Source organism: Typopeltis vanoorti, chromosome 10 (assembly GCF_054136105.1).
Source record: "Typopeltis vanoorti isolate ZY-2024b chromosome 10, IOZ_Tvanoo_1.0, whole genome shotgun sequence".
Lineage (NCBI taxonomy): Eukaryota > Metazoa > Arthropoda > Arachnida > Uropygi > Thelyphonidae > Typopeltis > Typopeltis vanoorti.
The window spans coordinates 16222841-16235859 of NC_143558.1; the positions used below are offsets into that span (position 1 = coordinate 16222841).

At 33.7% G+C, this 13019-nt stretch overlaps 1 protein-coding gene across 1 annotated transcript in view; it reads left to right on the forward strand.

The window, feature by feature from the left end:
• Nucleotides 1-7628, forward strand: part of LOC150102188 (nuclear RNA export factor 1-like) — a 195317-nt gene extending 187689 nt beyond the window's left edge. Inside the window, exon 25 of the mRNA XM_090398890.1 lies at nucleotides 4205-7628. Within this exon, the coding sequence (XP_090255016.1) occupies nucleotides 4205-4243 (39 nt within the window). The 3' untranslated portion in view covers nucleotides 4244-7628. The remainder of the gene's footprint in view (nucleotides 1-4204) is intronic.
• Nucleotides 7629-13019: the final 5391 nt, after the last annotated feature.

A 13019-nucleotide genomic window follows, 5' to 3' on the forward strand; every position in this document is an offset into this window, starting at 1 on the left:
CCTGTATCATTTACCTTCTAAAATAGTACTAAGCCTGTAAAGACCTGTCCTATATTTGTCTCTAAATATGGGATATGCTCCCTTGATTGTTCTCTTTGAAAAAAATAAACAGTTCTTTTTCTGAGAGAGAACAAACAGGATATAAATGTAAATGAAATTAATGTTTCTGAAAATTATAATTGCCGGCAGTTAATTTCATTATTAACTAGTTTTTGACATAAAATTAATAACTCATCATCCTTCATACTCGAAGTTACAAAAAATAATAATAATAAAACTAATAGTAACTAGTTATCACCCAGCTATTGAATACTGTTCTCGCATTTGGAGTGGGGCTCCTAAAAGCTCTATCAAAATGCTTGACTGAATACAGAGGAGAGCAATTAGACTGATAAATGACCCATCTCTTACCAGCTCACTCCCCTTGCTTTCACATAGACGTTTAGTCTCTGAAATTTGTATATTCTATAAAAATTTCATGGAAAATGTTCATCTGAAACAGCATCAATAATTCCCCACTCTGTACTAAGCCCATTGGAACACATACAGCTGCTACCCAACATTCTTTCACAGTACACCTTGAAACCCACAGAACAAGTTTTTTTTTTTCCCCTCCTTCATTCATGCTACTGCTGTATTGTGGAACAGTCTTCTCCCTGATGTATTTCCCAAGGAATACTATATACAGCCTTTTAAATCGAATGTCAATAAGTTTCTCCTTTCCCAACCCACTACCCGTATACGGTACCAAAGTACTAGAAGTTGATCAGCCAACCTCTCATATATGGGCCCAACATTAAAATAAAAACCGGTATTCTGGCATATGCCAGAATGATTATTATCATCATCATCATCAAATTCCTGCCATGTACCCTCAAGGGGTGTACAGGATATGACAGTACTACATGAAAAAATTACATCATTACTAACTTCCTATCTACAATTTTCCTCCAAATCAGTCTGTTACTTGTCAAGACTCCAACATTATCAGATCTTATATTTCTATCGTCTAAGGCACTTTGTACCGTATCAATCCACCTATATCTTGGTCTTCCTCTGGGTCGTTTTCCTGCCAACCTGGCAGAGAACACTTGTTTTGCTAATCTTTCCTCTCCCATTCTATTTAAGTGACCACACCACCTGAGATTAGCTCTGCTAACGCATTCCTGGATGCTGACAATGTCAAGTTCTTTCCTAATATCCTCATTTTTAATATGATATTGCCATTGATGCCATCTGTTCACGCCTCTAATCTTTCTCAGGACTCTCATATCTGCGGTCTCTAGTCTTTGGTCAAGTGTTTTACTTCTGCACCAGCTCTCAGATCCATAAGTTAAAATTGGTTTGAACACAGTCTTGTATACAGCTAATTTAGTGTTCCGACTAATTTCTTTCTTATTCCATATGAATTTATTCAATTGACTTCCCACGATACCAGCTTTGCTGATTCTGTTGTCTATTTCTATATTTAGTTTACCATCTTCAGTAAAAATTGTGCCTAAGTAGCTGAAATGTTTTACTTGTTCCACAGGTTCTCCATTCACAACACAGTTGACATTTTCAATGATTCTGCCTATTTTCATTGTCTTTGTCTTTTTATTGCTGACCTTCATACCATATCTATTACAACAGCTATTCAATTTAGTCAGAGAATCTTGCAGACTTGTAGTGGATTTATTTAGAAGTATAACATCATCCGCATAAAGCAAAGAGTTGACATTAACATCTCCAATTTTGATATCAGGTTTAATACCACTTTCCTTCATAATGTGATCCATATAGATACTGAATAACAGAGGGGATAATGTACATCCTTGTCTCACACCAGATTTAACATTAAACCATCTTCCTGTACTTCCTTCAATTCTAACTGCTGACTCACAACTCAAATAAAGACTAAGTATTGCTTGATATAATGCCCCATTGACACCATATAACTGCAGCGTATTGAATAGCTTCTCTCTTGGCACCTTGTCATATGCCTTTTCCAAATCGACAAAACTTAAATACAGATCTTTGTTATATTCCCATGCTTTCTCGACTATTTGTCGTAAAGTGAAGATCTGATCCTGACAGCCTCTATTTGGCCTGAATCCAGCTTGTTCTTCACCAAGCTTTTCTTCCACAATTCTTCTCAACCGTTTCTCAAGTATACTTGCATAGATCTTGCCAGGAACACTCAGTAGGGAAATACCTCTGTAATTCTCACATTCAGTTTTATTTCCCTTTTTATATATGGGTACTATGAGAGCTCTACTCCAATCATCGGGAATTCGTCCCTCTGTCCAGGCTTTCTGAACTATGCAGTGCAGCCACTGTAAGACTCTTATACCACCATACTTCAGCATTTCTGGTCGAATATCATCTACTCCTGCTGCCTTTCCACATTTCAAGCCTTTGATGTCTTTTTCTACTTCAAGTATGGATATGTATTCCTGACTGCATGCCTGGTCAGTGTTTTTTATCACTGTGCTGTCATCACTGCTTGTTTCATTTAGCAGTTTTTTAAAGTAATTACTCCATACTTCAAGGATATCTTTTTCTCCTGTTTTCATTTCACCTTTATCATCTCTAATTCCTTTTACAGCACTCTTTCCTCCATTCCTAAGCTTCTTCAACAACCTCCAGAATATTTTGCCACCTTCTTGATATTTATTTTCTATATTCTTGCCAAAGTCCTCCCATGACTTTTGTTTAGCTAGTTTTACACACTGTTTAGCTTTCTTACATTTGTCTCTGTATTCTGTAAGAGTAAAAGCTGACTTATTTGCCAGGAACTTTTGATATGCTTTCTTCTTTTCCTTCACTGCCTCTTTAACTTCCTGTGTCCACCAGGGAGTTCTGATTTTTTTATCTTTGCACACAACCTCACCACATGCCTCTCTGGCAGAATCAATCAATGTTTCCTTCAGAGTTTGCCACTGAATCTCCAAGGTTTGATTCCTGTTCTCAAACTCTCATTTTCTTTTCAATAATATTTCTGTATTTTAGTCTACAGTTTACATCTGAGAGCTGCTCAACTTTTATTCGCTTTAAAACTTTCTTACATGTTATTCTTTTCGATATGAAATTCAATTTTATCCTGCTCAAGACTAAATAGTGATCACTTCCAATTTCAAATCCTCTGTACACTCTGGTGTCCTGCACCAGGGAGAAAACATCACTATCAACAATAACATAGTCAATGAGACTTTTCTTATTCCTAGCCTCTTCTCTCCATGTGAATTTGTGCACATTTTTATGTTGGAACATGGTGTTAGTAATAACCAGTCCATGTCCTGAGCAGAAATCCAACAGATATTTGCCATTATTATTAGCTTGGCTCTTTTCTCCAAATTTTCCCAAAATATTTTTGTATGTCTCACAATCATTTCCTACTCTACTATTTAGATCCCCAACAAGGACCAACTTTTCCTTTTTCATTGTGTCAGTTGCTTTTTCTAAAGCCTCAAAAAATTCCTCCACTTCTACCTTAGTAGAACCTTCTGTGGGACCATAGGCACAAATAAGTCTCATTGTCCAGTTCCCCATTCTCATATTTGCCCACATTACTCTACTTGAGACTGACTGCCATTCAAGAAGATTAGCCTCGTATTTTGTGTTGAATACTATGGCTACTCCTTCTTTTCCTTGATTGTTATTGCCTGAATATAACATTTTGTATTTATTGCTCAGAAAGATCTCACCAGTTTTGGTCTTTTTTGTTTCAGTCACCCCTATTATGTCGATCTGGTACTTATCTAATTCCTAATGTTGTACCATCATTTTATATTTTGGTTTAACCAATAAGAATACAATTTGGTCGGCTAAATCCCAAATTGCCAGCCCATCCTCGTTCGTTCAGTATCAAAGTAGATACCCAACAGGGTGCACCACGAGAAGGTGAGGATTGGACATTAGGTCAGAAGCCCTGGTCGGTTCTCCGCATTCCTTTAAAGGCTATGTGGAGGTCTCCTCTCAGTTATACAGCTTTGACCCTTAAGCACCCCGAATGATTATTAATATATTATTATTAAATAAATAAGTTTAGGCGAAATTTCTTCCAAGTTTTAATTCAAATAAGCTATTGCTAATTTTAGCTTGAATGTTTCATGTTGCTATTTAATAAGAATTTACTGTTTTTGAAATTTATTAACATGAGATCAGAAGTTTGACTTCTGTATAAAAATATCCAAATAATTAAACTAGTATGATTTTATTTTAGGAAAAAGGAAGTATTCCTCCAGAAGCATTTCAGAAATGATGTGAGAGAGAGAAGAATCTTATTTGTAATCACCAAAATTATTGAAATGTGCATTTTATTAACACATTTCCTTCATATGTATGTTATGGAAAAGAAGAAGAGGAAGAAACTGGGAACAGGAGATTCCATAGAATACAGTGTAAATGATGATGTATATAGAACTTAGAAATTGGTTAAAATCGAGAGGGGGGGGGGAAGAATTTTGTCAGCATCATGCAAAATATTTTTTCTACTGGTGAAAATTCTTCATAATAATTAAGTTGGTTGAAAAAAAATACTTCTTTGATGATGATTTTTATATATACAATAGGCCATGTTTTTAATACTCATACATTGTGTTCACCTCATTTAAATATTATTAGAGACACTAAAAGTTAAAACTTTGCATCATAATTGGGACCTCATTAAAATGTAAATAAACACTTCAACTTTATAATGTTAAAACTAGTAATTTTTGTTTTGTCAGAATTTTGTTGATGGAGATCTGTAATATTGTTTAATCATTCTGTGTAAATTATTTATAGCTATCAGTATTAAATATCCTTATGGTACATTTTCAACTGAAATTTTAATTTGGGTATTTTATAACAGTTCTGATATATTTTGTATATATAGATAAAAATATTTGTTATGTGAAATATTTCATATTTTGATCTTGTATATAATTTTCTTTGAATGAATTGAAGAAAATGGTTTCTTTGTGTATATGTGCACACAATCTCACTGAAAATCTGTTATGCCAATTGTATCATCTTTCCAAACTGCAACTCTAAATGGTAGTTGGATGTTCAGTTATTGTTGCTGTTAATTTATTTTAATCAGGCTGGTCTTCTGTGTTTTTTTTTTTTTATATATAAAGAGGGTTCGGTTGAATAGTAAATTTTATTATCATTTGCTATTTCAGAACTAAAAAGTCAGTGCATAGTTCCTCAGCCATATACTTTGTGGGAATAAATATAAAAATCAAAGCAGATAAAAGATTTTTCTTTGCTCTTCCTGCTGTGTTTTATTGATCTGCATTTTGCATAACTTACTTAATAAGCTTTTTTTTTCCTAATATTGGTATCAATAATCTTAATAATACAACTGCAATAAAAATTTGATATCCAACCTTAACAGACATTTTTCAAATTATTCCAAAATGAAAGTTTAAATCAAAAAGTGTTTCAAAAATTTAATTTTGGAATAATTTTGAAAAGCTGGGTTATTAAAGTTGATTATTGGAAAATGCATTTTTATGATTGTTATTGATACCAATATTACTGAATGTCTTAGCATTTAAAACATATTACACTTTGTAAAGATTTTGACAAAACCATTTCCACGAATTAGTAAAGTTGAGGAAATGAACTGCTCACTTTGAACATTTTTACCGCTTACTTTCTAAGCATTTGTGTGATTCCGATACTTTCCCCTTCCCCCTTGGGTGTGTGTGTGGGGGGGGGGGTCCTTCATCTAAAATGTATGATTTCTGTGTATTCTGTTAGGTTCTTGGTATGTCTGTAGAAAATGAAAAATTTTAAGTATTAGGAAAAAAAGTATGAACAAAGTGATAATTATCAGAAAATATAATGCTCAAATAAATACTTAATAATGAGTTTTTTTTAACAGTAATAAATAAATTAGTTTTAAAAAGTAATTTGTTACTATATAGATATTTTTATCATCTAAATGTAGTTCCCTAATAATATGATTGTTTTTAGTGCATTGTTAATTTAGAAAATTTCTCACGTGATTAAAATTTCATTAATTGTAATGCATTTACCATGTACCCAAATTCAGTTTTTGTCACAAAATTATCGAAATATATTCCCAATGATTGAAATTTTGAAATGAAAGGTAATATTAGAGGTTTGAAAAATAATGAACCATTTTCGATTTTGATAATCATGAGGAACTGTAATTTGCTTGAAAAACTGTTCTTACTATATCTCTAAATTCAAATAATTATTTATTGTATGTGTGAATGCAAGTGTGTGTGTGTGTGTACTTAAATTTTATATAGTACAAAAGAAAGAATTTTTCCATCTACTTTTATTTATATAAGAGATCCAGGATCCTCCTGCAATGGAATAAGTACCAGCTGTGCAGGAATGCAACTGGCATATGAGAACTTATGCTTTATAAATTGTGGAGTTATTGGTATGTGTGTGTGTATATATATATATATGCATATATATCTTTATGAGCAAAATATGGATCCATTTTTCAGCAAACAGTGTTAATTTTTTTACACCTGGTCAGTGGAATACAAACAAGAGTTTGATAGTGGTATTGGAGGAAAAGTCATTTATGCAGAACTTACTGGATCCTTACATCTATAAGTAGTGGAAAAAACAGAAAGAAAGTTTGTAAGATTCATTAATTGGCAGTTAAGGAGAGAATTCTTTCCAAAGGAAGAAACGTTTTTTTAAAAAATGTATTTGTTTAGTAAAAAGAATGAGTTCAATTTTGAAAAACAAAATTCAAAACTGTTTTTCAGGCTGATTACAGAACACCTTGTGGTTATTAAATATTGAATTACAAAGCATGCATGCATTACAGAATATCCCACTTTTTAGGCTAATTTTATTTAGTTAGCCTTTGTTGCAAAAAAAAAAAATCAATTTTTTTAAAAAAATTTTTTGGGTGAAACAGTGTTTCTCACAGATATACCAGAGGTGTTCAATAGCTCTTAGGGGTGTTAAAAAAAAAATCTGTATTTCAAATTATCAAATTTCAAATTATCCATTTTGCTTCATTTTTTCAAAGGGAGCAAGCAGTAGAGGGAGGGTTATGAATATTTAAAAAATTAATAGTTATTTTTTTTAATTCACTTATTTAAATTCAAATAAATTTTATTTTTTATTGTTTGAGGATGGGGGGGGGGCTACATACTGCTTTAGTGGGTACATAAATTGTGAGTATTGCATCTGTATATTGCTGATTATAGTTTTACAAATTAAATATTTTCTTTTTTTACTATATGTAACAAAAAAGATGCTAACAACATGTGAATCGCTCTTGTATGCAAAATTACCAAACTGAATGATTCATCACTTGCTATTTACTGTTGCAGTTTATATATATATATATATATAGTTTTTTATTATCCATGGATAATTTCTTGAACATGTATATAAAAAGCTGGTGTTATAATAGAATTGTTTAAATTGTATAATGGCATATTTTTTGTTTCTCTGAAAAAATGATGTTCCAATGATGTACCTTGCAAAAGTAAAGCTGCTTAGTTTTGCAAAAACAAAATTACTGTCTCTTAAAAGTGGCATTATTTGTAAATATTGACCGTTGCTGTTGTATATATATGACAGTTATGTCTTCATTGCTATTCAGATTTATACCATCCATGCATTTCCTGCTTTTGGAATAAAGTAGTAATATGGCCTCTAAATTTTTGAATTTTAATTTCTACATTCTGAGTTGCATATTACATCTGCAGTTCAAAAAAACGAATATTTAAAAAAAAAAAAAAATTACACTTTATAAAGCTTAATTTCAGTTTTTGTGTCTATAAAAGACAAGCTATATGTTTTAGTTGCTACACTTTTATTCATTTCCAGCAGTGTTTTCCAAACTTTCAGTACCCCTTTTATGATTTTTAGTAATACCAGCATACCTCCCCTCCCCAGCCAAAGGTAATTTGGAATTAGTTATCACTCTTTCATTCAAACACAATTATAAAAGTATTTTTAATATTTGCATTATAATAAATTATTAACATGTGAAACATTTTAATTTATGAAATATTAAATTTTCACTAAAAAGTTTAATGAGATGAATGAAAATGTATCTGTTGGGAAGAAGTTAGTTCAGTGAAATCTAGTTCTGTATTTGTTATTTTTATCCATAGAATGGGCTCCAAATCAAGGTTTTTTTTTTTTTTTTTTTTGAGAGAGACAAAGATTTACAAGTGCAGGAAACCTATACATCTGTTCCAACTTGTGACACAAAGATAATTAAACATCTATAGATGTATACTCACAGGTGGCAAAATAATTGAGGACAGTCCTAACAGTAGTCATTTGATATATGCCAAGGGTCATATTTTTGTAAAATTTCCTTTAGACTTTTTATCTACTGTAAAATTAATTATAGAATAGGCCTATACTAATCTCAGATGATACAACAAAAATAAAATTAAATATAATTCGATGCCTCTTATCTCTAAAGACATTTCATATATCCCTGGTGGTACCTGTACCACCAGGGATATATGAAAATATATGATTTTTGGAAACACTGAACTATGGTAACTTGTTACACCAAATTATCATTAAATCAGCGGCAGTTTACTCACTGGGTAAATGTTCTAAATTATGTTTCATAAAAAAGCATCGAGAAATTAAGACAAAATGCTTTGAGTTTGTAAAATTATGCAAGCATGATCACATGATTATACTTGCATAAACAGTAGTTTATACAAGCAATCGGAAATTCTTTGATCCATTACCTGGTTAATTGAATTGGTCTGTTAAAGATATTTCTATGGATAGTTTACTTTGATAGCATAATACACTTTCAGTAAAAGGAAATTGTTTTTCATGAAGTGCATGATTAATTTCTACAGAGAACAAGTTATCATATGCAATTGTATATAATTCAGAAATGTAAATATTTCCTTCTGTGTTTTATATATTTCCACAGCTTATCTAAAAGATAACAGGAAATATAGCAAAATAACTTCAATGATAAGCAAAGGAAAAAGACTGATTTTTTTTATTCACAACGTTCAGGTCCATTTGGTATCTCCTCACCACCAAATGAGAATACTTGAATCAAACACAACTCATTAAATATGCACAAGTGATAATTTTGTATAGATGCCAGAGGTGGTTCTTTAATGTGAAGCTCTATCTCTCATTACTTAGCCACTATAACTTTCATTTAATATTATATATTTAAATATTGGTTTACAATGCTTATATATAGCATAGCTCAGGGATTCTCAACCTGTGGTATGCGTACCACTGGTGGTACTTGGGCCACTGCCTTACTGGTACATCTAATATCTTGAATTAAATATAGTGGTACGCCACGGGAAAAGGTTGAGAACCCCTGGCATAGCTGATAACAATCTGTACAGTTTGAATCCCTTAATGAAGGTGGAATTGCATTTTTTTTTTTTAATCTGCTTTTAAATCCTTACTCAACTGTAAGCAAACAAAGTTTGTGTATGAAGTATCTTTACAAATCTACTTGTATATAGAAGCTGTTGACTTTACATTATTTACCTTAGTATCCCATATGTATAATGATGGACTGAAAATTAAATATTCACATTAATTTTCTCTAAAAAATACTCTATTTAAACTACCTTACTAATTGACACTTTTTATTCATGTGCTAAGTGAAAGCATAGCACATGCTGCAGATTTACAATGCTGTAATGTTCAACATTACACAGAAACAAGAGTTTGCAAAAAAATTGTTGATAGGAATTTGAATAAGAATTGCATTTAGCCATTGCAAGTATGCAGCAGAAACATAATTTTGTTACAAACTTATCCAACATTTATCTTTTTTTTTTTTTTTTTTTAACTTATTTAAATGTTTCTAATTATTGTTAGCAGTGGATCCAGCTGTACCACCATAATACATTGCCAAACTGTCATTAACTGAGGTACAGCCAGATTACACTTTAATAATTAACTTGTTTAATGTGACAGTTAAACCATTTCCTCTGTCATTTGTTATAATTGAGTTAAACCTTGACTTTTGTGTGTTGTATGTACACATGTTGCAATCGAAAGAATTTCAGATTCACAACAAAATAGGCTCCACATATACACTAATTATTTTTGCCAAAATAGATACCAGATTTTTTTTCTTCAAATTTGTAAACTTGTTAATAACGTTCAAAAGGACTGCCATTACAACGTGATGCTACTATCGCCTCATAGTGACATTCACAGTGAACTGGTTGCTGTGGATGGCAAAAAAAAAGCTAATGTTAAAGAAGCAGATGGGTTTTTGGTACAATGAATTTAAAGTGGGCCGTGGTGACATTGAATACCAACTGGGAGGGCAGACCATCAAGCGAGACAGATTTAGTGCATAACTTGAGACAGTCCACTGCTTAAGAAATAAATTTTTTGCAGTTTCCTTGGCTTTGGAAAGGTGTGCTCTCTAGATTATATGCCTCGACAATTGTCAGAGGAATATAAGGCATCATGTATGGGGATGTGTCTGGAGAATCTATTGTGATATCAACAAAGGCGAGAATTTTCTTGTTCGCCTAATCACAGGAGACAAAAAGGTTCATCCTTGAAAGCAAACAAGACTCCATGATCTGGAACCCACAATTTCTTGTGTGCAAAAAAATTCAAAACTTTCCACTCTCACAAAAGTCGTGGCCACAGTGTTCTGGGATCACCAAGGCGCTCTTGGTGGACTTCTTGCCGGAGGGAGGAACAATGGATGCAGAGTGTTACTGTGAAATGTTGGACAAACAAAGCCAACATTCGACACAAACGACAAGGACTCCTCACAAGTGACGTGATTTTGATGCACAAGAATGCTACGCAACACACTGCACCCTCCACACACAGCCCAAATTTAGCACCCTCAGACTTCCATTTGTTCAGTGCCTTACTGAACGTATTTCACTACGGATGAGGTTCATCAGGTGATGTTGGTTACCTGGAGTGGGCACAGGCTTCTTTGGCACTGGGATAGATAAACTGAGCTATCATTGGGACAAGTGCATCAATGAATTTGGACAGTTTGTGGACAAGTAGCACGTGTTCACTTATTTTTTGTGTATAATTTCAACTTTCTAGTATTAAACATTCTCGGGGGGTGGGGGGATGTTACCTTAATTTTCAGAAACTCCTTATAGAAGCCTAAAATGAATTCATTTTACATGTTGAATAATGGTCTTTCTCACAATAAGCATTTACACAATTGGATCCTCTGGTTGTTATCAGTAAACATGCAGGAATTTGAGGTGTTAATTCATTAAGTCATTCGCAAATCCAGATTTGTGAATGATGCTCCCAAGTCAGTTGCACTGACTTGGGAGCATCATTCACATGTGGTGAACGTCTTAGCAGAGTGCATAACCCCAACTACGAAATATGAAGATGGTGGTGTTAATGTTATGGTCCTATTTATCCTAGTATGGCATTGGACCTCTCTTTGTGATGCTACAAATATTGAACTCCGAGATGTATCTGTACATTCTGGACAATGCAATGCTTTGTACCTTCGGGGTTTCTACGGAACTAGCCACTGTCACTATGCAAGACAATGCACCATGTCATAAGGATGCTGCTGTAACTGTCTGGTCTGTGGACTGGCCTCCCCAGAGCTCTGATCTCGACCCTATTCAACACCTGTGGGATGAACTGGGGCATCAGGCGAGGTCATGGAGCATTTGCCACATAACAGGCCAAGACCTCATTGCATGCCTACAGGAAGAATGGTCCAAAATTCACATTGATTGCTATCATATGCTTGTTGAAAATATGCCTTGTAGGATTGCTGCACTCATTGCAGCAAAATGAGGTCCTACATCTTATTAAGTCAAGTGCCATGGCTATTTGTTCCTCACATTATGTCCATTGACTTCTTTCCAAGCATTCATATATATATATATATACACAGTATATAGATATAATAAATCAGCTAACACCTTTTAAGTAGATGAGGCCTTTATACCCTATCTAGCTTTTGGAGACAGTGGGCAGTTCAATCAGAGATAGCTGACCCATGTCTATCACTAATTATAGTAGCCACTGATGAAGAAGCTGGCAAACAAGTGCTGCCATCTCTGGGTACCTAACCCTAACAAGATATGTCATTGTCTGAAATAATATGGGTACTACGGGAGTTTTCAGGAGGAAAAAACCCTTTCCCACAGAACCGGTCGAAGAAAGGATTAGAAGAAGTTCCTCCAGTCGGCGACTAGACTTGAACTTAAGTCAAACTTCCAGCGACCAAGGGCAGAGGATGCAAGCACACGAGCTACACAGGCCTTTAGGGGGTGCCATAACTTTTGAAATAATATGTATACACACTGTAAGTACAGTATACACATGTTTGGATAAAATATCAAAATTATGGTAAAAATTTTAAAAAAAATTAAACATGAAAAATATTGTTTATTATCGAAAAAATTATAGTTTGGTATAATTCAAAATAGAGCCTGTGTAGCTCAGTGGATGTGGCGTTTGCCAACCACGGCGCTTGGCCGCACAAAGGAAGACTTGGTTTCGAGTCTAGTCGGCGACTAGAGGAAATTTTTCTAAGCCTTTTTTCGACCGGTTCCCGAGTTAGTCGATCTCTGGGACGGGCAAGCGGGTTTTTCCTCCCGGAAACTCGGGTTTTTCGTCCTGTAAACTCAAGAAAATCGACCGTAGAACCCACATTATTTCAGACATTAAATATATTCTGTTAGGGTTAGGGACCACGAGATGGCGGCACATTTGAGCCATCTGTCTTCACTGAGTACCGCTTAATTAGTGATAGCCTTGGGCCATCTATCTCTGATTGGTACCAGTGGAGATTGAACTGCCCACTCAGTCTCCAAAAGTTAGATAGGGCTAAATGGCCTCGCCTACTCCCCGTATACGGGAATAAAAAGGCGTTAGCTGATTTTTTTTTTTTTTTTTATAATTCAAAATTACTTAAAAATAAAATATATTCTTGTTTTGTTTCATGAGAAAATATTAATTATCGATAAAATTATAAAAAAAAAGCTAATGCCTTTTTATTCTCATATATACAGGGAGTAGGCGAGGCCGTTTTTTTTTAGCAATATCTAACTTTTCGAGAC